Source organism: Thalassophryne amazonica, chromosome 5 (genome assembly GCF_902500255.1).
Source record: "Thalassophryne amazonica chromosome 5, fThaAma1.1, whole genome shotgun sequence".
Taxonomy (NCBI): Eukaryota; Metazoa; Chordata; class Actinopteri; order Batrachoidiformes; family Batrachoididae; genus Thalassophryne; species Thalassophryne amazonica.
The window spans coordinates 91925605-91951772 of record NC_047107.1 but is presented as its reverse complement, the minus strand read 5'-3'; the positions used below and the strand labels follow the sequence as shown (position 1 = coordinate 91951772).

The 26168-nt window shown below is 41.1% G+C and overlaps 1 protein-coding gene across 6 annotated transcripts in view; it reads right to left on the bottom strand.

The window, feature by feature from the left end:
* The window catches only part of ksr2 (kinase suppressor of ras 2), a 494388-nt gene that overhangs the window by 143785 nt on the left and 324435 nt on the right, over positions 1 to 26168 (bottom strand). For all 6 annotated transcript variants that reach the window (XM_034170876.1, XM_034170877.1, XM_034170875.1 and 3 more), the window contains 3 exons: positions 5170 to 5239; positions 3951 to 4034; positions 3554 to 3639 (listed from right to left, as the gene is read on the bottom strand). In XM_034170876.1, coding sequence (XP_034026767.1) covers positions 3554 to 3639; positions 3951 to 4034; positions 5170 to 5239 — 240 coding nt within the window. The remainder of the gene's footprint in view (positions 1 to 3553; positions 3640 to 3950; positions 4035 to 5169; positions 5240 to 26168) is intronic.

Sequence of the window (26168 nt, the reverse complement as noted above, 5' to 3'; positions counted from 1 at the left end):
GCAGCTGACGATCTGAATGTCACATCTGACAGGACATGCGTATCGGGCCTCAGTACCAGGACAACCCCACAGAAAGACAAATATGGCACTATCAGTCACGTATCAGCAGAAATATGCCACACCAAACAATGTTTGGTCAGTTATCACAGCCCTTTTTTTTTTTTTTTTTTTTAGAAAATACATTTATCTGCTTGTTGATTTTACTTATTTCATGCTCCTGTTATATACAGTGATTGTTGCACAGTGGTAAAGTTTCCGTCTGGTAATCCAAACGTGTAGGTTTGAATCCCGTGGCATTTTTTTCTTTTTATTTAACCAGGGTTATTTAACAGCCCCTTCATGACTGTATGTCTGTGACCATGGATCATCTACAGAGGAACAGATGGCTCATATTTGTACTGCCCACTTGATAAATGTGGTGTTTTATATGGTGTATAGGTTTATTTCATTTTAAATACATCCATCTCCTTCCTTATATCAGGCAGGTTCACGCAACTTTCACAGGACTGCAGTCGTAGCTCAGTGTTAAAGTTTTTGACTGGCAGTCAGAGCTTTTGGAAGGCGTGGGTTCGAGTCCCGTGGGTGGCATGTAATTTTTATTTTTTTTCATTTTCAGCAGCTGTGAAAAGCTGCTGTGTTCAACGTCACACAAAACCGTTGCAGCATGTATTTTTTATTTATTTTTTCTTCACAGCAGCTTTGCTGGCAGTGTGTTCATGTGTACACGAACTGTCGCACCGGCATCGTGCATGCCTGCCCATTGTCGCAATGTTTCGTTGTTCGATCATACGAGCTGTTTTGCCGTGAGTCGCCCTGGAGTTGTACGTATTCGCACTATGTGTGAAGGGGCCCTAAAACAGAAAATTGATAGGACTAATATTTTTGGAGAAACTATGGGTATTAGCTAACAACAGTGAACAATGGACGTTGATATTTACATTCTAGACTCACACGCCATTCCAACTCATTATAGAAACTTTGCATAAATTATTACCACCCTTGAGAAATGTCAGCTACCTATTTTATAAACACTACCCAACTTAGAGCCTGTCCATAGACAATGCTCAAGTACGTATGTATATAAAAAGTAAAGTCCCTTCGGCTGCTCCTTTGTTTGCACTCGGGGTCGCCACAGCAAATCCAAGGTGGATCTGCATGTTGAATTGGCACAGGTTTTATGCCGGATGCCCTTCCTGATCCAACTCCACATTACATGGAGAAATGTGGCAGGAGTGGGATTTGAACCCGGAACCTTCATTATTTAATGCTTCGATCTTAAATATGATCAATCTATCTTTATTAGTTGGCTATGTACCACAGGCTTTTAAGGTGGCAGTAATTAAACCATTACTTAAAAAGCCATCACTTGACCCAGCTATCTTAGCTAATTATAGGCCAATCTCCAACCTTCCTTTTCTCTCAAAAATTCTTGAAAGGGTAGTTGTAAAACAGCTAACTGATCATCTGCAGAGGAATGGTCTATTTGAAGAGTTTCAGTCAGGTTTTAGAATTCATCATAGTACAGAAACAGCATTAGTGAAGGTTACAAATTATCTTCTTATGGCCTCAGACAGTGGACTCATCTCTGTGCTTGTTCTGTTAGACCTCAGTGCTGCTTTTGATACTGTTGACCATAAAATTTTATTACAGAGATTAGAGCATGCCATAGGTATTAAAGGCACTGCGCTGCGGTGGTTTGAATCATATTTATCTAATAGATTACAATTTGTTCATGTAAATGGGGAATCTTCTTCACAGACTAAGGTTAATTATGGAGTTCCACAAGGTTCTGAGCTAGGACCAATTTTATTCACTTTATACATGTTTCCCTTAGGCAGTATTATTAGACGGCATTGCTTAAATTTTCATTGTTACGCAGATGATACCCAGCTTTATCTATCCATGAAGCCAGAGGACACACACCAATTAGCTAAACTGCAGGATTGTCTTACAGACATAAGGACATGGATGACCTCTAATTTCCTGCTTTTAAACTCAGATAAAACTGAAGTTATTGTACTTGGCCCCACAAATCTTAGAAACATGGTGTCTAACCAGATCCTTACTCTGGATGGCATTACCCTGACCTCTAGTAATACTGTGAGAAATCTTGGAGTCATTTTTGATCAGGATATGTCATTCAAAGCGCATATTAAACAAATATGTAAGACTGCTTTTTTGCATTTACGCAATATCTCTAAAATCAGAAAGGTCTTGTCTCAGAGTGATGCTGAAAAACTAATTCATGCATTTATTTCCTCTAGGCTGGACTATTGTAATTCATTATTATCAGGTTGTCCTAAAAGTTCCCTGAAAAGCCTTCAGTTAATTCAAAATGCTGCAGCTAGAGTACTGACGGGGACTAGAAGGAGAGAGCATATCTCACCCATATTGGCCTCTCTTCATTGGCTTCCTGTTAATTCTAGAATAGAATTTAAAATTATTCTTCTTACTTATAAGGTTTTGAATAATCAGGTCCCATCTTATCTTAGGGACCTCATAGTACCATATCACCCCAATAGAGCGCTTCGCTCTCAGACTGCAGGCTTACTTGTAGTTCCTAGGGTTTGTAAGAGTAGAATGGGAGGCAGAGCCTTCAGCTTTCAGGCTCCTCTCCTGTGGAACCAGCTCCCAATTCGGATCACGGAGACAGACACCCTCTCTACTTTTAAGATTAGGCTTAAAACTTTCCTTTTTGCTAAAGCTTATAGTTAGGGCTGGATCAGGTGACCCTGAACCATCCCTTAGTTATGCTGCTATAGACTTAGACTGCTGGGGGGTTCCCATGATGCACTGAGTGTTTCTTTCTCTTTTTGCTCTGTATGCACCACTCTGCATTTAATCATTAGTGATTGATCTCTGCTCCCCTCCACAGCATGTCTTTTTCCTGGTTCTCTCCCTCAGCCCCAACCAGTCCCAGCAGAAGACTGCCCCTCCCTGAGCCTGGTTCTGCTGGAGGTTTCTTCCTGTTAAAAGGGAGTTTTTCCTTCCCACTGTCGCCAAGTGCTTGCTCACAGGGGGTCGTTTTGACCATTGGGGTTTTTACGTAATTATTGTATGGCCTTACCTTACAATATAAAGTGCCTTGGGGCAACTGTTTGTTGTGATTTGGCGCTATATAAATAAAATTGATTGATTGATTGATTCTACACTGAAACCAAGTGCATTAACCACTTGGCCACCACCCCTGCACGTTCAAGTATGTATATAAATTCATATATTTTTTTTGGCCTTGTGGGAGATTGTCATTGACCTGGTGGGTGATCAGGCCTGTATTATTGTCGAGGGAACACTAGTTGCTGTAATTCTGATACTGTTAACCCAATTTTTATGTAATTTCCCTCAAACAACAGTGGTCTGAACTCCCATTCATTATTTACTTTTAACTTGAATAAGTTGTGACAATAGAAACCAAAAATTAGCTTTGACAATCTCTTTCTCTCAAATATATATATATATATATATATATATATATATATATATATATATATATATATATATATATATATATATATATATATATATAATACTGAAACAAAAAATGAGACGTTACCTCTGAGGGATTCTCGACCACCTCGCTGTATGATCAGTAAATGGCAAGGTGGAGCTTCTTTGGTGCATTTATTGTGGCACTTCAGCCTGAGCAAATTAGAAGGAATAAAATAAACAAGTTTATTCATGTTTGTCTTGTATTTTTTTTTTTTTTTTACGCAGAGATGGAATCGAAGCTCGGTAGAAGAATCAGATTGGTAATTTATTTGAGTAATGTAAAAGCACATGGGTTCTTAAAAATGTCAATGAGGAAAATAACTTAAATAACAATAAGGCATATGCATAAAACACAGAGACTTTTGTCCAAGAAACTGTGACTATAAAGAAGAAAAACAGCAAATAATCACATCTGACCAACTGACACACAAACTGTACCTGAGAGTAAAATCTTCACTTACTTGCAGTTTTTACATTTCAGTCCAAACAACATTCCCTTTCCACATACTATGCATGTCTGGGACATCCAGTACTTTGTGGAAAATCTGTGTGCAAAAGGCAAAACAGCGAGAAAGTCACCACATCACATTGTGCTTGTCATATTACTTTTATAATGTGCAAGAGTCATCCCGCTTTGGGATTACTAAGAACGCGTCTGAACTTTTCACTATTACAAACTTTCCGTGTTTATACTTTCCTCATTTCACTCAATAGCTGATTTTGTTTGGGTTTGCTTTATCGGCATCCGCCTAAAAGGAACAATGCGCAATTACACTTTTTGTAGAGGCTTATGTCAAAGCAACAATCACCCTGAGCGATGGGAGCTCTGAGACTCATGCCAACCTAAAAAAGTCTTATACAGTCAGTCATCAGACAAACAAATCAACAATTTTCACAGCGGTAACAGCCAATTCCCTGCATGAACTGCACAAACGGTTTCAGCAAGTGTCCAACGATTGGCTGTAGGTGCAGTTGCAACGCCTCGAAACCAGCAGTGTGGCTGGCTGGTTAATGGCAGGTGACTAATGTAGTCTGACAGAACCCGAATGTCTTTATTAGGCCTCGCTTTGGTCTCGACTGAATTGACATCGAAAGCTCAACTCAATCCATAGCTAAGGCTGTTTTGTCAAATTTGAACACCAACGTGACATTAAGGGCAGATTGTGTGCGCAGAAATCCTCTTTTAGGACAGAGTGGGCCATAAAGCCACGGTGGTTCACTGTAAATGCACTTAAGAGGCCAACAGTGCTTCAAGGACACACATTAGAATTATGCAAATTGGCGCATCAAGGAGATTGCTGGATGGAATAATGACATTCCTCTCGAAACCAGCCTTAATCTTCAAATAACGGCTCAATAAATTCCATTTTCACTCCACTTGGCTTTGTCTGATGAGGCTGAGAGCTTCTTTTTCCACCCCGCTGACTTTCAGCAGGCAAACACCCACGTTCTGGAGGTTGCTGAGATCCCACAGCTGACGCAGTATTGTTTTACATTTCAGATCACTAGCATTTGAAGTCAAGCAGGGTGGGAGAGAGAGCAAAGAGTTGAGTTATGTAAGAGGCCGTTTTAAATTGGCCTGGCATTTTATTACCGATGTAAAAAGTGTCATTTGTGCGCGCGCACACACACACACACACACACACACACGCACACAAACACAAACACCTTTTAGCCTACCTGTGTTTTATCGAGTTTCCCAAATCTCTTCTAGGAATCTGTGGGGACCAGCGAGGCACTGACAGCGTGTCTGCACACAAGACATAAAGACAGACAAAAGAATGAAGGAGAGCTTTTTAATTTGTTTTTTGTTCTTTTTACTTAAATGGTTACGCTGACATGACAACATTCACAATAGACAAAATATTCTGGAGTTAACAGTCACTTAGCACACGTGTCATTTCAGAAAATGAAAAAGTTTTGATATCAGACTTTTGTAGAGTCTGCACACAACTACACAATTCATGTATGTTTTCTTATTCTTCTTTGAAATTTCTTTGTTAAAATAACTTGAGTCATGAGTAAGAAACCACTGCATCAGTTGGATGAGCGTGGGCACTGATTTGTTGTTTCTCGAGTGCAACTTTGTATGTTGCAGGAATGTTCTAAAATTGACCGAATGACCTGCGAATGAGGGTGGCAATCCATCATGTGCAAAGGTTGTGCAATCAAAAATCAGTAAATATGGCTACAATAACAACAACGGTGCTGGCCTACCAAAGTGCACTGAGATTTTTTTTTTAACCAATGAAGCTAAAATGTGTTCTATCATCAATTAATCCATCAATTATTTAACAATTTGTTATTAGTCTTTTGATTATTTTATGATTAGTTGACCATCCTTGAGAAAAGTTACCAGTAAATCATTACCATAAATTCTATCAATATCTTTCAATCTCGCCTTAAAATATATCATAAAAGGTATTCTACAATTAAAAAAAATCCCAGCATAAAAAGAACAAAGTTCCACAAATTAATAAGGCAGTCATTGGAGGAAAAAAAGGGAAGAAATCTTGCACAGTTTTGTCTCATCCTGAGACACAAAACCACAGAAAATAAAATCTTAAGATAACTCATAGAACTGCAACTAACATTTATTTCATTATCAGTTATTCTGTTGATTATTTTCTGTATAAATCCATGAGCTGTTTTACAATAAAATCTCAGAAAATGGTGAAAAATATTAATCAGTGTTTCTCAAAGTCCAAGATGACATCCTCAAATAACTTCAATTTTCCACAACCCAAATATATTCAGTTTACTGTCTGAGAGGAATACGAAAAAATAAAATATTCACATTTAAGAAGTTGAAATCAGAGAATTTGGACATTCAATAAAAAGACTTAGAACGATGAATCAATTAACATTATAGATGGTGATCAATATAACAATTGATTAATGGTCGAGTAATCCTTGCAGCTCTAACCAGAGCTGCCCAGAGATGGTTAGACATCTAAAAGACAATCCAACTTACAGAGTATTTCCAAAAATTATCAACAAATACAAAAGGCTGCTTTTTGCATTCTATCGGGCTGATAACAGAATCAAATATCAAAGTCCATCAGAGCATCTGAAATGCGAATGTTGTCAGGAGTAAAACCTTCCACTTCGTCCATTACTGCTTGTAAAAACTCTCCAGCCAAATATAATTATGTGGCACCTCTTAATGGCAGGTGGAAACAGCCGGCCTACATAGCGCGCCTGTGAAGGTGGCTGAATGTATTGGATTTGCATTGTGACGATGGCGTGCTGTAATGATGCGGTGGCTGTCGGTGATTAAATTAGAAAAGAGCCATGCTGAAATATGCTGACACATCTGTGGGTCAGACCTGTGTGTAAGCCTCCAGAAATGAAAAATGAATGAATACAATGGTCCCAAACAAAGCATGGAACAAGAACAGGCACCCATATCATTTGTTTCCTGCTTCAAATGTTGCTTTCGTTGAATCAGTGGATGGATTTTCACTTTTTGCTTGGAGGCTTAATGGAATGCATTATATCCTGCCATCTAACAATAAATCAAATGTTCTAAAGGGAAAAAACCCTCCAATCACTGTATCGTATCACTGTGTCGTATCTATAAGTGTGTGTGCTTTCCTGTCAATCATTTCACCTGTCATTCTCCTGACACACATAGGTCCTAATAATGGAAACTTACCACCATTACAAAAGGAAAGTGTGTAAGTTTTCAGAAAGTAATGTGTCAGTCCACAATGAAAAAAGGGGTGACAAAGTGGGGCAAAATGTACTAAAAAAAAAAAAAAATATATATATATATATATATATATATATATATATATATATATATATATATATATATATATATAGCAAGGAAAATAAGTATTTGAACACCCTGCGATTTTGCAAGTTCTCCCACTTATGCTGCGTTTACACATAATGGCGACAAGTCACGAATGCCACGAAGTACACATTCTTGGCCGCTGATCACGAATGTGATGATTCGGGGCAGAGGCGTCAGGTGTCCTCAGGAACTGCTGCAACCTGTTACCACACGTTACGATTAATGGCATGTGTTGCTGGAGAATTATCAGGAACCATTACGCTCGGTCAAGAATAGTGTTCCGTGTTGTTGCGCGCTATTGTGCGTAACAGCACATCGTTAAATTCTGTCACGTTGTGAACGAGGTGAATTGTCTCCACACACACACCCATATTCATCCAACCGAATTCAGATCGCTCTAGTTTTTCAGAAGAACTTTGTGACTGCATGCGTAGTTGGGCTCTGTGCCATGGAGTGGCGCAGAGTGGAGGAGGAGGACAGAACCAGATGTGTGGTTTCATGTGGCTCTCGTCTCGCGCATTTTCCCAAACATCAGGCACATGCAGCAGGTGGAACACATGCAGGAGTGCGCTGAAGAGCACTGAAATTTGACTTTTAGCCAACTTGGTGTCAGTAATCAAACTGAATGCAGTGCAGCAGGGTTTAATTGTGCGCGCGCTTCTTCCTCCGCCGGACTGGAGGAGTTGCAGAGATGTCTGGCTGCACGTGAGTCTCCTCTCGCTCCTCTGGTTGCTCAGACTCGTTCTCCTGCTCATCGGTTACAACAGCAGGTGGAACACCTGCAGGAGCGTCCTGAGGAGCTTCAGCAGGAACTGTGGAACGACATTTGGAGCCAAGTTTAATTGTGCGCACGTGACAGAAAACTGATTCGTCGTGGTGCACAGTGAAATGTGACGCCGTGTTACAAGTCGTGTCCAAACTTGACAGTTTCCGTGTCACTTCGTAATAATGCGTGACAGTTTGGGCTCCAAGAACCATCACAGGAACCACTACGAACGTTGTCACGTTCTATTAAGGATCACTACTCATCAAGACGGATCAATACGCTCAGTTGCGACCTCCACGACGTGAGACGAAATGAGGGTGGTGTGTGACATTTGTGGAAGATTTTTTTGACAGGCAAAAACATGCTCCATGAATATCAAGAATATCACGCACCAACACGCACTATTAAGAAACATATTCAGATGCATTAAGTCACATTAAGAATGTCAGGAATGTGTCACAAATGACAGAAAAATGACATTCGTAACGCGTCTTGGTTAGAAATCATGGAGGGGTCTGAAATTTTCATCTTAGGTGCATGTCCACTGTGAGAGACATAGTCTAAAAAAAAAAAAAAAAAAAATCCGGAAATCACAATGTATGATTTTTTTAAATAATCTATTTGTATGTTACTGCTGCAAATAAGTATTTGAACACCTGTGAAAATCAATGTTAATATTTGGTACAGTAGCCTTTGTTTGCAATTACAGAGGTCAAATGTTTCCTGTAGTTTTTCACCAGGTTTGCACACACTGCTGCAGGGATTTTGGTCCACTCCTCCACATAGATCTTCTCTAGATCTTTCAGGTTTGGAGTTTCAGCTACCTCCAAAGATTTTCTATTGAGTTCAGGTCTGGAGACTGGCCAGGCCACTCGAAGACCTTGAAATGCTTCTTACGGAGCCCCTCCTTAGTTGCCCTGGCTGTGTGTTTGGGGTCATTGTCATGCTGGAAGACCCAGCCATGACCCATCTTCAATGCTCTTACTGAGGGAAGGAGGTTGTTTGCCAAAATCTCACAATACACGACCCCATCCATCCTCCCTTCAATACGGTGCAGTCGTCCTGTCCCCTTTGCAGAAGAGCACTCCCAGAGAATGATGTTTCCACCCCCATGCTTAATGGTTGGGATGGTTTTCATGGGGTTGTTCTCATCCTCTAAACATGGTAAGTGGAGCTGATTCCAAAAAGCTCTATTTTGGTCTCAGGTTGCATGTTCTTCCCGTGTTTGTCTGTGGCCCTGAAACAGACTGGTGTCCTGTCCAGGGTGTACTTTGCCTCTTGCTACAATGGCCGCTAGGATGCAGGATCCAGCTTGCCCATAAATTCTCTTTCAAAACTGTGTCAGATCAAGTAAAAAGACATTTTTGGAAGTCTCTATCATCTTGCAACATATTTTTAAGCCACTGTACACTGATGCCTCACATCCATTCACCCCAACAGCTTGAAGCCTCTGTCCTCCCTTGCTTAAGGGCCCCTTCACAGATAGTACGAATAAGTACAAATCAGGGTGAATCACGGCAGAACAGCTCGTATGAGCAAACCATGAAAAGATCGAGCCGACGGGCAGGCGTGCACGATCCTGCTGCAATGGTGTCGTGCGAACAGGAACACAGTGCGAGCAGATGGGACGTGGTGCACCACATTGTGCCACTGATGTGGAGAAAAATAAAATACAAGCAGCTGTATAATTAGTGAATATCACTGGGTTTATATAAACAATAAATAAAAGGGGACACAATACAGAACCCCGTGGTTAAATAACCCTGGTTAATTAAAAAAATAAATGCCACTCACAGGGTTTGAACCTGCAATTTAGAAAAGCTCTAATTACCAGATGGAAACTTTACCACTGCACTACAATCATTGTCTTATAACAGGAGTGTGAAATTACTAAAATCAACAAGGACATGAACGTATGTTTTTTTAAAGAGAAAACTGCACCGTGATAAATGACCAAACAGCGTTTGTTGCGGCGTATTTCTGCTGATACGTGACTGAAAGTGGCATATTTGTCGCACTGTTGGCTTGTCATATGGTCAAATCCAGCTCGAAAGTGATCACGTGCTGACTGTTTTCGTGCTAATAGCATGAATGGCCGAATGTTTGTGTGTGTCACCTGGAATTTGGCCGACACCTGCCACAAGAGGGTTCGATGGGCTCTCACAGGGTGCACTCTGTCTTTCAGCTGCTGGTTTGCGCAAATACTTGTAGCAGCAGGTGTACGAGGCGTTTGAGGCAGCTACAATTTTATATGTATTGCATATGATTGCTGCTTCATGCACAATTTGACCACATTCGTAATATGTGTTAAGGGGCCCTAAAGAAATTTTGACACACAAGTAGGAATCAAACCACTGACCTTTAAATCAATGTGTAACTGGCTCTATTAAGTGAGCCACAGTCATTTAAAATCAACTATGACTTAAAAAGATACATGTAAACCTTGGTTGGCAAAACCAGAGTGTTACTGCCAAACTTAAGTTTCTTGGAGCAAATAGCAGGTGGTAAATGTGATACCTCACATATGGAGAGTGTGTTGTAATATGAGAAAGTACACTGTAAATGTTTTCTCTTTTTTTTTAGATGTTGAAGGCCATGATTTTACTAAATGAGTAATATCTACTTACAAAACCAAGAGACTATACCATTTACATTTACTGAGAATTTCTATGTGCAAATTGTTACCTAGATTTTTTTTTTTAAATAAATCTGACTCCACATTTTTTCCCAGTGCATCTATTCAAAAATCTTTGCAACACATCATATTTGCAACATAATTTACGACTGCAAAAATAAATATATGACGCAAATTAATTGATAACAAACCCCTCATAATCTAGTATCTTATCTGATGATATTAAGATGGAAAATTTACTTGTACTTGGAGCCATTTTCACAAATATACTGGTAAAAGATTTTCAAAGACTGTTCTGAAAGCATTAGTGGACAAGAATAATGGAAATTAATGGCATGTCCTTTTCTCTTCTTTGATTGGATACACAAGCTACTTCCTCACTGTCATCTCTAATTAAATTGAGGGCAACAAGGGATATTGATGTTTTTTCATGAACTACAGTTCACCAAAAATTGTCATGAAGTTGATACAATGTGTAAATGAGCTAAAAGCACAGACCTTCAGTTTTAATTCATGAGAACATACATCAGAATCAAGTGAATAATATAAGAACTCAAATCACCCCAGTTTTAGAATGTTATTTCTCACCTCTCGAACAGAAAAGTGAGCACAGACAAGCCCCAAATGCTCTCTGTGGATCCAGCATCAATACAGGACCCTACCTTACCTGTTAAAAAAGGCTCCTACACTGTGCAATGCTTAAATGGACTTGGTGTTGATGAGTCAGTTACTTATGGAAATTCAGAGAAGTATCCCTTGCATTGAGAGGGAGCATCAGTAACAATATGGCTATATAGCACATTTCTCTGTGCATGATCCAGCAAGTAGCTGTCTGAGTTTTAAGGACACTAGCAGCTGGAAAAAGGCCAATGGGATGTCCATGTTTCACAATGGTTAGTTTTGAGGGGTTTGATTGATCTATTGTCTGCCGGGGTGATTCCCATCCAGGACCCGGGGCAGTTCTGTGGTGTGATTGTAGTGGCAAGGCATGGTGCAACTGCATGCTCCCAGACTTGACTTCTTCAATAAAAATAGGAGGTACCACACATCGGACAGTGTGTTGTGCTACTGCTGCTATGTGTTTCCAGTCGGGCCTCTTTCCCATATGAACTGACTCCACATCATCTGGACTGAATGGTGCTCTTCTAATTACTACAAGGTTACAATCATTTCTTTTATTTCTGTTACCTGTGCATCACTTCTGTTAGCTTTTAAGTGCAACGGCTATGAATTTATCTTACTCCTGTGTGAATCCTAGGAGTGGTTAGTTTAGTTTGTGCTAGCTTTTGCTACACATGTAGGTTCTCTTGGTGCATAACACTGTAAATTAATATTATACAATGCTGTCAGAGAGGGTGGTCCTCTTAGAGAGCTGTGTCCATAAGCAAGAGCAGCGTCTTAGTTCAGTGGAGTTAGACATCACAGGCACTGCACAAGAGCCCGTTAGCATTAGCTTAGCTCCCCTGGCTAAAGGCAGCAGCTTTTGGACTGTTTTTAGGTGGAAGAATAATCATAAGGCTTGGTGCCAAGCAGAGGATCACCCCTTTGAGTCTGGTCTGCTTGAAGTTTCTTCCTCAAATTGTCAGAGGGAGTTTTTCCTTACCACTGTTGCCTGTGTGCTTGCTCTAGGGGTTAGTTAGACATTACTTGTGTGAAGCACCTTGAGGCAACTTTGTTGTGATTTGGCGCTATATAAATGAAATTGAAAAAATTGAAATTGTGCCCAGTTGTGATTTTTCAGCCTTGGATATGCCTGTTGATTGCCTTCCAAGTCCACAGGTAACTTCTAACCCATCTCCAGGCTAAAACGGTGTGGTTAGTGATAGGGGACTCTATCACCTGCAAAGTTAAACTACAGACGCCAGCTGATGTAAAGCAGCCCAGTCTCATGTTTTTTTTTTCATGCTCCCGTCACGAAATGAGTTAAATTTTTGTGACAGGGTTTTTTTAAACTCACTATTACTAACCCTACCCCTACCCCCAACCCTAACCTTAACCATAACCTAATCCTACTCTTTCCCCCCCACCCTATCCATAACCACCCCAACCCTCAGCCGATTCCCTTTTAATTTTGTGCAGCCATCACGGAATGAATTAGAATGAATTTGTGCTGGCTTGATGAAAATGAGGCACTTTCGTCACAATATCACAAACCAATAGATTAATGTATATGTTGTACTGCTGAATCACGACTTGCCGTGAGACTGGGTTGTGTAAAGTGTATTTCTGGGGCCAGAGTACGCAACACTGCCTCTCACCTTAGGGTGCTGACACTGCATAAGGATAGCTAAAGTACAAAGGATAGATATAGGAACACAACACTAGATATATATACACATAGTTATTCATGTCGGCAACAATGACATTAGGATGCGACAATCAGAGGTCACAAAAATGGACATAGAGAAGACTTGTGACCTCACAGAAACACATGTCAGCATCTATTAATAATCTCTGGTCCCCTCCCCTCTCATGGTAATGATGAGGCATTTAGCAGGCTGACATTATTGAATAGGTGGCTGGCACAATTTTGCAGACAGCAAGGTTTGAGTTTTATTGATAACTGGCCCTCTTTCTGGGTTCACCATGGCTTACTGATGCCAGATAGCCTTCACCCTACGGGGGATGTCACTGCATCTTATCTGGAAAAGAAAGATAAAGTTCTACAGGGAGGGTAACATTTGGACTCTAAAGCAGGCCACAGACCAGGGGCCTCATGTACAAAGCATGCGTACCCACAAAAATCTGGCGTATGCCTGTCTCCACGTCCACGTGCAAATGTATCAAAAGTGATGTGAGCATGGAAATGTGCGGTGCGTCACACAAAAATCCAGGCTGGCGTATGCACATTTCTACAGCTATTGTTCCACTGTGGACATGTAAAGGTGACGCAGGGAACCATTAATAGTATGAAAACAAGAAGTCATCAGAGTGATGTGCACATCAGTGACACAATGATGATCAATTAACACACCCACGTGTTTGCAATTATATGGATGGATATAAAAGCACGTGCAAAGTGATGCGTAAAATGGCACTAAACAGTGGCTGTGTTAGAGTTGTTAGAGGACCTTGCACATGGTGCAATCAGACGTGAGCGTGCACTCAGGGAAAACGAGGATTTACTTGTAAGTAACAATAATTGGCTCATAAACCGATTTCGATTACCAAGGCTGCTATTACTGGAGTTGCGCACAGAACCGCGGTCGGCCCACAGCACAATGCGGCAAGGAGCCAGTGGTTGTCTGTGCCCACACAGGTGCTGACCATGCTGGGCATCCTGGCATTAGAGGCATTCCAGCATGAGCTGGCTGATCAGTCAGGCATGTGCCAGTCAACCTTGCGTCAATCACACAAGCTGTGTCAAGACGAGCTATGTGGAACACAATCATTCGAATCTCATCCAGGTACATTCCAATATTACAGCACAGTGAGAGCCTGCTTCCCAAATGTACTCGGAGCTATTAATTGCACACATTTTGCTATGAAGGCGCTGTCACATGATGTTTGTTTCTGTTAATAGGAAACATTATCATTCCATCAATGTTCAAATCATGTGTGGTGCGCGCTGTGCAACACACATGATTTGAACATGATGATGATGATGACGGCGGCAGTTCATCCAGGCCAGAGGCATCGGAGGCGGCAGTTCATCCAGGCCAGAGGCATCGGTGGCGGCGATACATCCAGGCCCGAGGCGTCGGCTACATCCGAGGCTAACAGCGGCTACGTCCGCGGCTGGCGGCGGCTACATCCGGGGCTGGCGGCGGAGGCATCGGTGGAGGCGTTTCATCCAGGCCGAGGCATCGGTGGCAGCGATACATCCAGGCCCGAGGCGTCGGCTACATCCGAGGCTAACAGCGGCTACGTCCGCGGCTGGCGGCGGTTACATCCGGGGCTGGCGGCGGAGGCATCGGTGGAGGCGTTTCATCCAGGCCGAGGCATCGGTGGCAGCGATACATCCAGGCCCGAGGCGTCGGCTACATCCGAGGCTAACAGCGGCTACGTCCACGGCTGGCGGCGGCTACATCCGGGGCTGGCGGCGGAGGCATCGGTGGAGGCGGTTCATCCAGGCCCGAGGCATCGGTGGAGGCGGTTCATCCAGGCCCGAGGCATCGGTGGCGGCGATACATCCAGGCCCGAGGCGTCGGCTACATCCGAGGCTAACAGCGGCTACATCCGGGGCTGGCGGCGGCGGCAACCGAGGCTGGCGGCGGTAACATCTGAGGCCGCCTACGGCTACATTCCTGGCTGATGGCGGCTACATCCGTGGCTAGCAGCGGCTACGACCGAGGCTGGGGGCGCCTGTGAACGAGGTTAGCAACGGGGAGGGTTGGTGTGCGGTGACCGGACCTGTGGTGGTGGAGGTTACGGGTGAAAATTGTTTTTTGCAATTAACAGTGGCCATACTAAGCCACGATAGTTAACATGGCACCACCCAAGAAAACGGAGAAACTTGAGGAAAATATAGAGGAGATAAAGACCTCAATAACCAGATATTAAAAGACATGTCTAATTTAGACAAGCTGACGGTTGACATTAAAGAACTCCAAAAACTGGTTAAAGAGAAGGACAAGATCATTAAGAAACTTGAACAACGTGTAGATGAACTTGAACAATTCACTAGAAAAGATGATGTTATAATATCTGGACTAGAAACAAGGCATCGGACATATGCAAGGGTGGTGGATTCTGGTGGAGCCAGTGGGGAGGATGCACCACCTGAAGAACAACAATCATTGGAACAGCAAGTTACAAACTTTTTATATCAAAATGGTGTTGACATCCATCAAGACACAATATCAGACTGCTATACTGTTCCAACTAAAGATAGAAAAAATAAACTGTCTAACATTGTTATACGATTTACAAGCAGAAAATATAAAAATGAAGTATTAAGACAGGCAAAGAATTTGAAAGGAACAAGTGTCTATATAAATGAGCATTTAACAAAAAAAAATGCAGATATTGCTAGGGAAACAAGACTATTAAAAAAACAGAAGCACATTGTTGCTACATGGGTCTGGAATTGTAGGGTGTGGATTAGAGTAAAAGAAGGAACAAACGGTATACAAATCAAAAACATGGAGGACCTTACAAAATACAGACCTGAATAGACAATCAAATATGACGTCTGTTGGTAATTGGACCAACAAAAAAAAAATCTGATCAAACATGGAAACAGATGATAAAATATATGACATAGACACTAATATTGATGAAAGTATATTTGACTTAAAAACGATTGGTTGCGAGTATTATACGGTAGAACAGCTAAATAGTAAAAAAAATTGCAGAAGATACCCTGTCACTCTTACATATAAACAGTCGAAGCTTGTATTGTAAAATGTCGCAAATAAAAGATTATTTAAATCAGTTTAAAAATAAATTTAATATTGTTGCAATCACTGAATCTTGGCTTAATGATGATCTCATGACTGATGTTCAAATAGAGGGATATGAGCTGTATTTTGTGAACAGAAGAGATAAAAGGGGCGGTGGTGTTGCTCTGTACATAAAGGCAGATCTGATATGTACAATTGTAGAAGAAATGCCAACTGTGGATGACATCATAGAAATTGTAACAGTGGAACTTGTACATGAAACATCTAAAAATATTTTAATCAGTTGTGTATACAGAGCACCAGACACTTGTGTTGTGAAATTTACAGATAGAATAATAGAGCTATTCCATCAAATTAAAAACAAAACGCTTTTTATATGTGGAGACTTTAACATTAACATAGAGAGCTCCAGTTGCCAAAGAATAAGTGATTTTGTGAATTCAATGTATAGTTTGGGGTTATTCCATTTGATAACAAAACCAACCAGAATCACATCGCAAAGTGCAACGGTAATCAATCAATCAATCAATCAACTTTTTTCTTATATAGCGCCAAATCACAACAAACAGTTGCCCCAAGGCGCTCCACATTGCAAGGCAAGGCCATACAATAATTATGAAAAATTATGAAAAACCCCAACGGTCAAAACGACCCCCTATGAGCAAGCACTTGGCCACAGTGGGAAGGAAAAACTCCCTTTTAACAGGAAGAAACCTCCAGCAGAACCAGGCTCAGGGAGGGGCAGTCTTCTGCTGAGACTGGTTGGGGCTGAGGGAAAGAACCAGGAAAAAGAGATCGATCACTAATGATTAAATGCAGAGTGATGCATACGGAGCAAAAAGAGAAAGAAACAGTGCATCATGGGAACCCCCCCACAGTCTACGTCTAAAGCAACATAACCAAGGGATGGTCCAGGGTCACCCGATCCAGCCCTAACTATAAGCCTTAGCGAAAAGGAAAGTTTTAAGCCTAATCTTAAAAGTAGAGAGGGTATCTGTCTCCCTGATCTGAATTGGGAGCTGGTTCCACAGGAGAGGAGCCTGAAAGCTGAAGGCTCTGCCTCCCATTCTACTCTTACAAACCCTAGGAACTACAAGTAAGCCCGCAGTCTGAGAGCGAAGCGCTCTAATGGGGTAATATGGTACTCGACAATATATTTACAAATAGAACAGATGAAATTATCAGGAATGGGATCTTGATGACAGATGTTAGTGATCATTTACCAGTCTTTTCAATATTTAAATATAAAAATAGGTACAAGAAAAAAACTGTTATAAACTTTAAAAGAGACAAGTCAGTAAAAGCCTTAGAGGCATTAAAATATGATCTTAAAAATCAAAATTGTGAAGAAGTTTATGTCAGTGATGTTAATGTAGCATATAACTCATTTATGAAAATATTGATGAAATCATATAATAAAAACTGTAAATTAATAGAAATTAGTAAGAAAAGAGTAAATAAACCATGGCTGACAAAGGGAATAAAAAATGCTTGTGCAAAGAAAACTATTTATACAGGTGCTTTTTAAAAATGCAAACAAAGGAAACAGAACACAGATACAAAAAATATAAAAATAAACTAATGACAATAATTAGGAAACAAAAAAAAGATTATTATAGTGAACAATTAAATAAGAATAAAGATAATATGAGGGAAACATGGGGAATTATAAAAAGTGTGATTGAAAGTGATGGAGTGAAAGCAACTTTTCCAAATTACTTTGTCAAAGAAAATAAAGAGATATATGACATAAAAGAAGTGGCAAATGGGTTTAATGATTATTTTTCAAATGTAGGATCAAGTCTGGTGGGAAATAAACCAATAGTAGAAGATACATTACATACACTTGTAAATACGGTCAATAGTATTTTCCTGGACAATGTGGATAAAGATGAAATAAGAAATATTGTAAAAAACTGTGTAAGCAAAAGATCAACTGACCATGAAGATTTAGACATGATGACTGTAAAAAGTATAATAGAAACTGTTATTGAACCATTTACTTATATTTGCAATCTGTCTCTGTCAACAGGGATTTTTCCAGATGAAATGAAAATTGCCAAGGTAGTCCCATTATATAAAAATGGAGACAAACATAAATTCTGTAATTACAGGCCAGTATCATTGCTTCCACAGTTTTCTAAAATTATGGAAAAAGTTTTTGTGACAAGGTTGGATAAATTCACTGAGAAACATCATATTTTAAATAATGCTCAGTATGGATTCAGAACAAAACATTCGACAGCTATGGCAATTATGGAATTAATAGAGAAAATATCAACAACAATAAAAAATAAGGATTATTTTGTAAGTATTTTTATTGACTTGAAAAAAGCTTTTGATGTCATTGACCACTCAAGATTACTTCACAAGTTACAACAATATGGAATAAGAGGTATTGCACATCAGTGGGTAAAAAGCTACTTAGAAAACAGAAAACAGTTTGTTCAGATAAATAATATCAAATCAGAATTGTGTAATATTGCTTATGGAGTACCACAAGGATCAGTACTTGGACCCAAACTGTTTATTTTGTATATCAATGATTTTGTGAATGTATCTAATGTGCTTGGTAGCATTTTATTTGCTGATGATACAACGCTGTTTTACTCTGTATCAGATATACAGGAAGTAGCACAAGTGATAAAAACAGAATTGGAAAAGGTTAAGCATTGGTTTGATATAAACAGACTGTCACTAAATATTAATAAGACAAATTTCATATTGTTTAATGACAGAGCAAAAAAAAAAATAACGTGTCATTACAAATAGATGGAATGGATATACAAAGGGTAAAAGAAATTAAATTTTTAGGAGTCATAATTGATGAAGATCTTACATGGAAGTCACACATAAATTACATAAAAGGAAAAATAGCGAAAGCCATTGCTGTTTTGCATAAAGTAAAATATTCATTAAATAGTTATGGTTTATTAACATTGTACAATTCATTGATTTTCCCATATTTAACTTATTGTGTAGAAATCTGGGGATCAACATATACAACTTATATACAACCTTTGTTTATTCTGCAGAAAAGGGCTTTAAGGGTGATTAGCAACAGTGGTTTTAGAGATCCATCTAATCCATTGTTCATTAAGTACAGGGTACTTAAATTTCGTGATTTGGTCGATTTGAAAATATTACAAACAATGTACCAAGCAAATAAAAATACTTTACCAAGTAAATACCAAGTAAATACCAATACCAAGTATTGTAAAAATACTTTCAAGAATTTTCTCTCAAAAATTCTTGAAAGGGTAGTTGTAAAACAGCTAACTGATCATCTGCAGAGGAATGGTCTATTTGAAGAGTTTCAGTCAGGTTTTAGAATTCATCATAGTACAGAAACAGCATTAGTGAAGGTTACAAATGATCTTCTTATGGCCTCGGACAGTGGACTCATCTCTGTGCTTGTTCTGTTAGACCTCAGTGCTGCTTTTGATACTGTTGACCATAAAATTTTATTACAGAGATTAGAGCATGCCATAGGTATTAAAGGCACTGCGCTGCGGTGGTTTGAATCATATTTGTCTAATAGATTACAATTTGTTCATGTAAATGGGGAATCTTCTTCACAGACTAAAGTTAATTATGGAGTTCAAGGTTCTGTGCTAGGACCAATTTTATTCACTTTATATATGCTTCCCTTAGGCAGTATTATTAGACGGTATTGCTTAAATTTTCATTGTTACGCAGATGATACCCAGCTTTATCTATCCATGAAGCCAGAGGACACACACCAATTAGCTAAACTGCAGGATTGTCTTACAGACATAAAGACATGGATGACCTCTAATTTCCTGCTTTTAAACTCAGATAAAACTGAAGTTATTGTACTTGGCCCCACAAATCTTAGAAACATGGTGTCTAACCAGATCCTTACTCTGGATGGCATTACCCTGACCTCTAGTAATACTGTGAGAAATCTTGGAGTCATTTTTGATCAGGATATGTCATTCAAAGCGCATATTAAACAAATATGTAGGACTGCTTTTTTGCATTTACGCAATATCTCTAAAATCAGAAAGGTCTTGTCTCAGAGTGATGCTGAAAAACTAATTCATGCATTTATTTCCTCTAGGCTGGACTATTGTAATTCATTATTATCAGGTTGTCCTAAAAGTTCCCTAAAAAGCCTTCAGTTAATTCAAAATGCTGCAGCTAGAGTACTGACGGGGACTAGAAGGAGAGAGCATATCTCACCTATATTGGCCTCTCTTCATTGGCTTCCTGTTAATTCTAGAATAGAATTTAAAATTCTTCTTCTTACTTATAAGGTTTTGAATAATCAGGTCCCATCTTATCTTAGGGACCTCGTAGTACCATATCACCCCAATAGAGCGCTTCGCTCTCAGACTGCAGGCTTACTTGTAGTTCCTAGGGTTTGTAAGAGTAGAATGGGAGGCAGAGCCTTCAGCTTTCAGGCTCCTCTCCTGTGGAACCAGCTCCCAATTCAGATCAGGGAGACAGACACCCTCTCTACTTTTAAGATTAGGCTTAAAACTTTCCTTTTTGCTAAAGCTTATAGTTAGGGCTGGATCAGGTGACCCTGAACCATCCCTTAGTTATGCTGCTATAGACGTAGACTGCTGGGGGGTTCCCATGATGCACTGTTTCTTTCTCTTTTTGCTCTGTATGCACCACTCTGCATTTAATCATTAGTGATCGATCTCTGCTCCCCTCCACAGCATGTCTTTTTCCTGGTTCTCTCCCTCAGCCCCAACCAGTCCCAGCAGAAGACTGCCCCTCCCTGAGCCTGGTTCTGCTGGAGGTTTCTTCCTGTTAAAAGGGAGTTTTTCCTTCCCACTGTAGCCAAGTGCTTGCTCACAGGGGGTCGTTTTGACCGTTGGGGTTTTACATAATTATTGTATGGCCTTGCCTTACAATATAAAGCGCCTTGGGGCAACTGTTTGTTGTGATTTGGCGCTATATAAAAAAAATTGATTGATTGATTGATTGATTGATACCAACAAACATTCAAAATATGTTTGAGAAAAGAGTAAGTAGTTATAAACTGAAAGGAATAGAAGTCTTTAGAAAACCAAGATACAGAACCAGAGTAAAAGAACGGAGTATTGCAGTAAATGGTGTAAAATTATGGAACAATCTCAACAAAGAAATTAAAGAATTAAGGTCGCTTAAATTATTTAAAAAACGTATTAAACTAGATGTATTAAGTAAGTATGAAACTATAAAATAAGTTAGTGGGCTGTAAGGAAGTTAAAAAAAATGTAATTTGTTAATAATGTATAAAATGTTTTAAGTTTAAAAATGTAACCTGTCAGAGATGTAATCTATTTAATAATGGTCATAATTATGAAATAAGTCAGTGGTATGTGACAAGTTAAAGAAATACAATCTGTTAAATAATGTTGAAAAATGACACTGGATATTGAAAGATTGTATTGTAAAAAGGGGCAGAAAATATAAGACTTGTTCTTCTCTCTGCTCCTTTTCATTCTGGTAATGGAGATGCTTTATTTCTGCTTTTCTGTTTTTTTTTTCTTTTAAATGAATGAAATAAATAAATAAATGAAATGAAATGAAATGAAATTTGGTGTTATGGGGGGGTGCTACTTGGTGGTTAAATAGTTTATTCATGTAATTGTTCCAGCCGAAAACCAGCGCGGACACATTTGGGCATATGTGCATTCAAATATGTTTTTATTCACATTATAGACTTTTTTATTTTTGCTTGATGGTGAGATGCAAAGCTTCTTAACAGGCTTCCTGTGTTCAGTATTTGTCAACAAATGCGTGTAAATTATGAATGTCACACTGTCAGCAGAGGCGCGCCTCACCTTTTTAACGTCAGTGTGTGTGCACTGTTTTGCGTGTTGGCATCAGACACTCACCAACATTTTTCCAGTTTCATGATTAATCCGTTTAACAGCATGCTGAATAAACTGTCTCTGCATGTCTCCACGTAATTTCCAGTCATCTGAAGTATAATTTCTTTTCTGTGTTCATGTTGTCTGATGTGACGTCATGGGGAATCCCTGCTCCAAAGGCCTATTTACATACAATTACATATTCAAATAGGGAGTGGCCAAGGAGGAGTTTGGTTCCACGCTCAATTCCACGTTCAGTGGGATATACAAACAGAACGTGTATCCTGCCTTCCTTATGCGCACTGTACACGAAGAACGAAGACAGTAAGCTCAACACCTTCCGCTCATCACGACTCTGGACACTAGGATGACTTCTCGTAACCAGGTTTAATGACCATTGAAAGGGTGAAACCACGATGCCACGAACTGCACAAGATGTAAGTAGTAGTTTGCTAGGAACACAGGAGGAGTGAATGAAGCAGTGTTCACTAGTTAGCTTTCTTCCTGAGTCTCATCACATGACCTACTCAGACTTAAAGAAACAGCTCACTGAACAGAACCAACTGAATTATCTTAGAAATAAACACACACTAAATTAATTAACTTAAATAACAGAGGCATGACACTCCCGTCTGGCATTAACAAATGTCACCACCCAAAGTCTATACAGTCCTTACTGTTTGTTATCAGGGGCAAGGAGAAGGACCATCTCGGAGATGGGACGCTGGAAGAGTTTAGTCCCGTCTTTCCTGAAGACTTTGACCTCGGCTTGACATACCTTACCATCCTTGCTGGGGAAGACTTGAGTAATCAGTCCAAGAGGCCACTCATTTCTTATGAGCTGATTATCTCTGAGGAGGACGATGCTCCCAGGCTGAAGGTCTGGGGTGGGAGCCTGCCACTTCCTTCGGGGTTGCAGTGAAGCTAGATACTGTTTCTTCCATCTATCCCAAAAGGTTTGGGCCAGATGTTGGACTTGGCGCCACTGGGTCTTGTGGAGGTCTTTGATCCAGTCTCCAACTGGGGCTGAAGGTAGACTCACCTTCTGAGTGAGGAGAGTCGCTGGGGTAAGAATGAGGGGGTCATCCGGGTCAGTAGATACTGGAATCAGAGGTCTGGCGTTGATGATGGCAGCGACCTCTGCCATTAGTGTAGTGAGGGCTTCGGGGGTGAGTCTTGAAGTTCCAAGCCAGAGGAACATGGAATCCAGGATCCTTCATGCTACTCCAATCATCCTCTCCCATGAGCTGCCCATATGGGAGGCGTGTGGAACATTGACCTTCCAAGCACATCCTTGGTCCAAGAGAAACTTTCCAACTGAAGCGTTATCAATGTTTGAGGGGATCTTTAGCTCCTTACACGTGCTGACGAAGTTAGTTCCTCGATCTGAACAGATGAGCTTCACAGAGCCCCTAACAGCGAGGAAATGCCTAAGGGCGTTGATGAAGCTTGAGGTGTCTAAGGACTCAATGACTTTGATGTGGACAGCTTGCACATTCATGCAGGTAAATAACACTGCCCACCATTTACTCTGAGCGAGGCCGCCCCTCATGCGACGTGAAGACACAGCCCATGGACCAAACACATCTATGCCAACGTTCGTGAATGGAGGTTCAGTAGAGAGGAGGTCTGTTGGGAGATCGGCCATCTTTTGAGTCTGAGGGGTGCCACATAGTTTGCGGTATATGACGCACCCATGAATCACACTGCTCACTCTCCTTTTGCCGCCGACTATCCAGAACCCAGCAGCGCGTACAGCGCCCTCGGTCAACAGTCATCCCTGATGTTGAGTTCTCTCATGGTGATGTCGGATCAAGAGGGTTGCTATGTGGTGCTTGTCATGTCAGGGATAATGAGAGGGGTTTTCTCCTCTTGCGAGAGTTGTGCTTCTCTGATCCGGCCTCCAACTCTCAGAAGGCCATCAGCATCAATAAAGGGATCTAGGGCTTTGAGAGGGCTGTCTTTAAGAAGATTCTCCTCCTTCTGCAGACAGGCGTACTCTTTTGCATAGGTCTCCTCTTGAACAGCGCGAATGATTGTTCTTCCAGACTGTGAGAGTTCATATATGGAGATCATTGTGTGACAGTAATGCCAGCCTTTGCAGCCGCTGGCTTTGGTTGCAGGATTCTTCTGGAACACACGAGCAACATGGGTGAGGCGAGCAACTGCTTGGGTCAAGATCTTCCAGCTTGAAAACCTGGAGAAGCGCTGCGACCCAAGTCATTTGTTTGACATTATTGTGCTCATCGTAGAGACCAAGGGACAGATGTCTGGATCTGATGAAGGGTTCACCAGCTCGAAGGTGTCTTGTCCAAAATCGATTTTAAGGGGCTCTTTCAGGAATGGAGGTTCACCCAGCCAGCTCGTATCTGACAGACATGCAGCAGTAACAAACCTTGTGGCAATATCTGCCGGATTCAATTCTGTAGGCACATGTTGCCACTGCTCTGGGTGAAATGACCTCCTTATCCGTAGAACTCTGTTGCTGACATACACATAGAAGCGTCTGCTCTCATTCTTAATGTATCCTAATACTACTTTACTGTTGCTGTAAAGGATAGTCTCATCCAGTTGCATGTCCATCTCTGAGGAGATGAGTTCAGCAAGTTCCACCGCAAGAACTGCTGCACAGAGCTCAAGTCTTGGCACTGTGTGTTCAGGAAGCGGGGTTAACTTAGCCTTTCCCATGACAAAGCCCACATGGATGGTGTCCTCTGCATGTGTTAACCTGAGATATGCTATAGCACCTATTGCCTTAGTCGAGGCATCACAAAAGACACACAACTCTCGCCGTGACATTTCTGAGAGAGGTGTCTGCGTAGGTCCGAGGTATCTGGAGACTGCTAAGGTCATCCAAAGAGGATCGCCATGTGACCCATGTCTCTTCCATTTCTGGTGGAAGGGGAGAGTCCCAGTCACTGTGGACTTTTGTTAGCTCTCGTAGGATAGCTTTTCCTTGAATGGTGACTGGGGCTATGAACCCTAGAGGATCGTAGATGCTGTTTACAGTCGACAGGACGCCTCGGCGGGTGAAGGGTTTCTTTTCATCCCCTAACTTAAAGATGAAGGTGTCGGACATTAGGTCCCAGCTGAGGCCCAGACTACGCTGCATGGGAAGAGCATCAGAACCAAGATCTAGATCTTTAAAGTCATTAGCATAATCTTGGGATGGGAAGGCCTTCATTACTTCTCTATTGTTTGAGGCGATTTTATGTAGCTGCAAGTTTGATCCAGAGAGGGTGTCTTGGGTTTTCTTGAGCAGGTCAACTGCTGCTTCAACTGTAGGGAACGACTTCAAGCCATCGTCCATGTAAAAGTCCCGATTGACAAAATGTCTGACGTCAGGGTCTCCGACCTCTGTACTCTGTCAAAGGCAGTAGATGGCCACTGCGGGGGAGGGGCTATTGCCAAAGACATGGACCCTCATACAGTACTCGATGATGTCTTTGGATGGGTCATTGTCCTGGAACCACAGGAACCTCAGGAAGTTGCGGTCCTCTTCCCTGATGAGGAAGCAGTAGAACATCTGTTCGATATCCGCTGTCACTGCCACAGCTTCCTTCCGGAACCTGAGGAGTACCCCAAGCAGGCTGTTGTTGAAGTCGGGCCCGGTCAGCAAGACACTGTTTAGTGAGACACCTCCGTACTGAGCGCTTGAGTCAAACACCACACGAATGCTTCCAGGCTTCCTCGGGTGATACACACCAAAGGTTGGCAAGTACCAGCGCTCTTCCACTTGCTTCAGAGGAGGTGCCACTTCTGCATGATTGTTCTGAAACACCTTTTCCATGAATGTGAGGAAATGCTGTTTCAATACTGGTTTCCTTTCTAGGGTCCGTCTCAGTGATGAAAGTTGATTTAAGGCCTGAACTTTGTTGTCAGGGAGGCGACGCCTTGGTGACTTGAATGGCAGCAGAGCTACCCAGCTGTTGTCCTTGTCTCTTTTTAAGTTGTCCTTCATGATTTTCAGGAATGAGATGTCGTCAATGGATGAAGCCACCTTGTTATCATCCCTTGTTTGCTGAAACACTGTGAAGCCTAACTGCTCTGCTTCTCCACTGCAGAGAAGTTTCCTTGTTGTCTGTAGCTTAGGATGGGCGGTGCTTTGAAACTGACTGTACCTCTCTTTCACCTGCAGGACGTTTGGCCAGGGTTCAAAGATGGAGGGATGTTTCTGCTCTGTTGTAAAGGGTGTTCACGGTCTCAGGCTTGTGGACACCTCCCAAGCAGACATTACCAACTATCACCCATCCCAGGTCGAGTTTCTGTGCATAGGGGGCATCTCGAGGGCCATTCA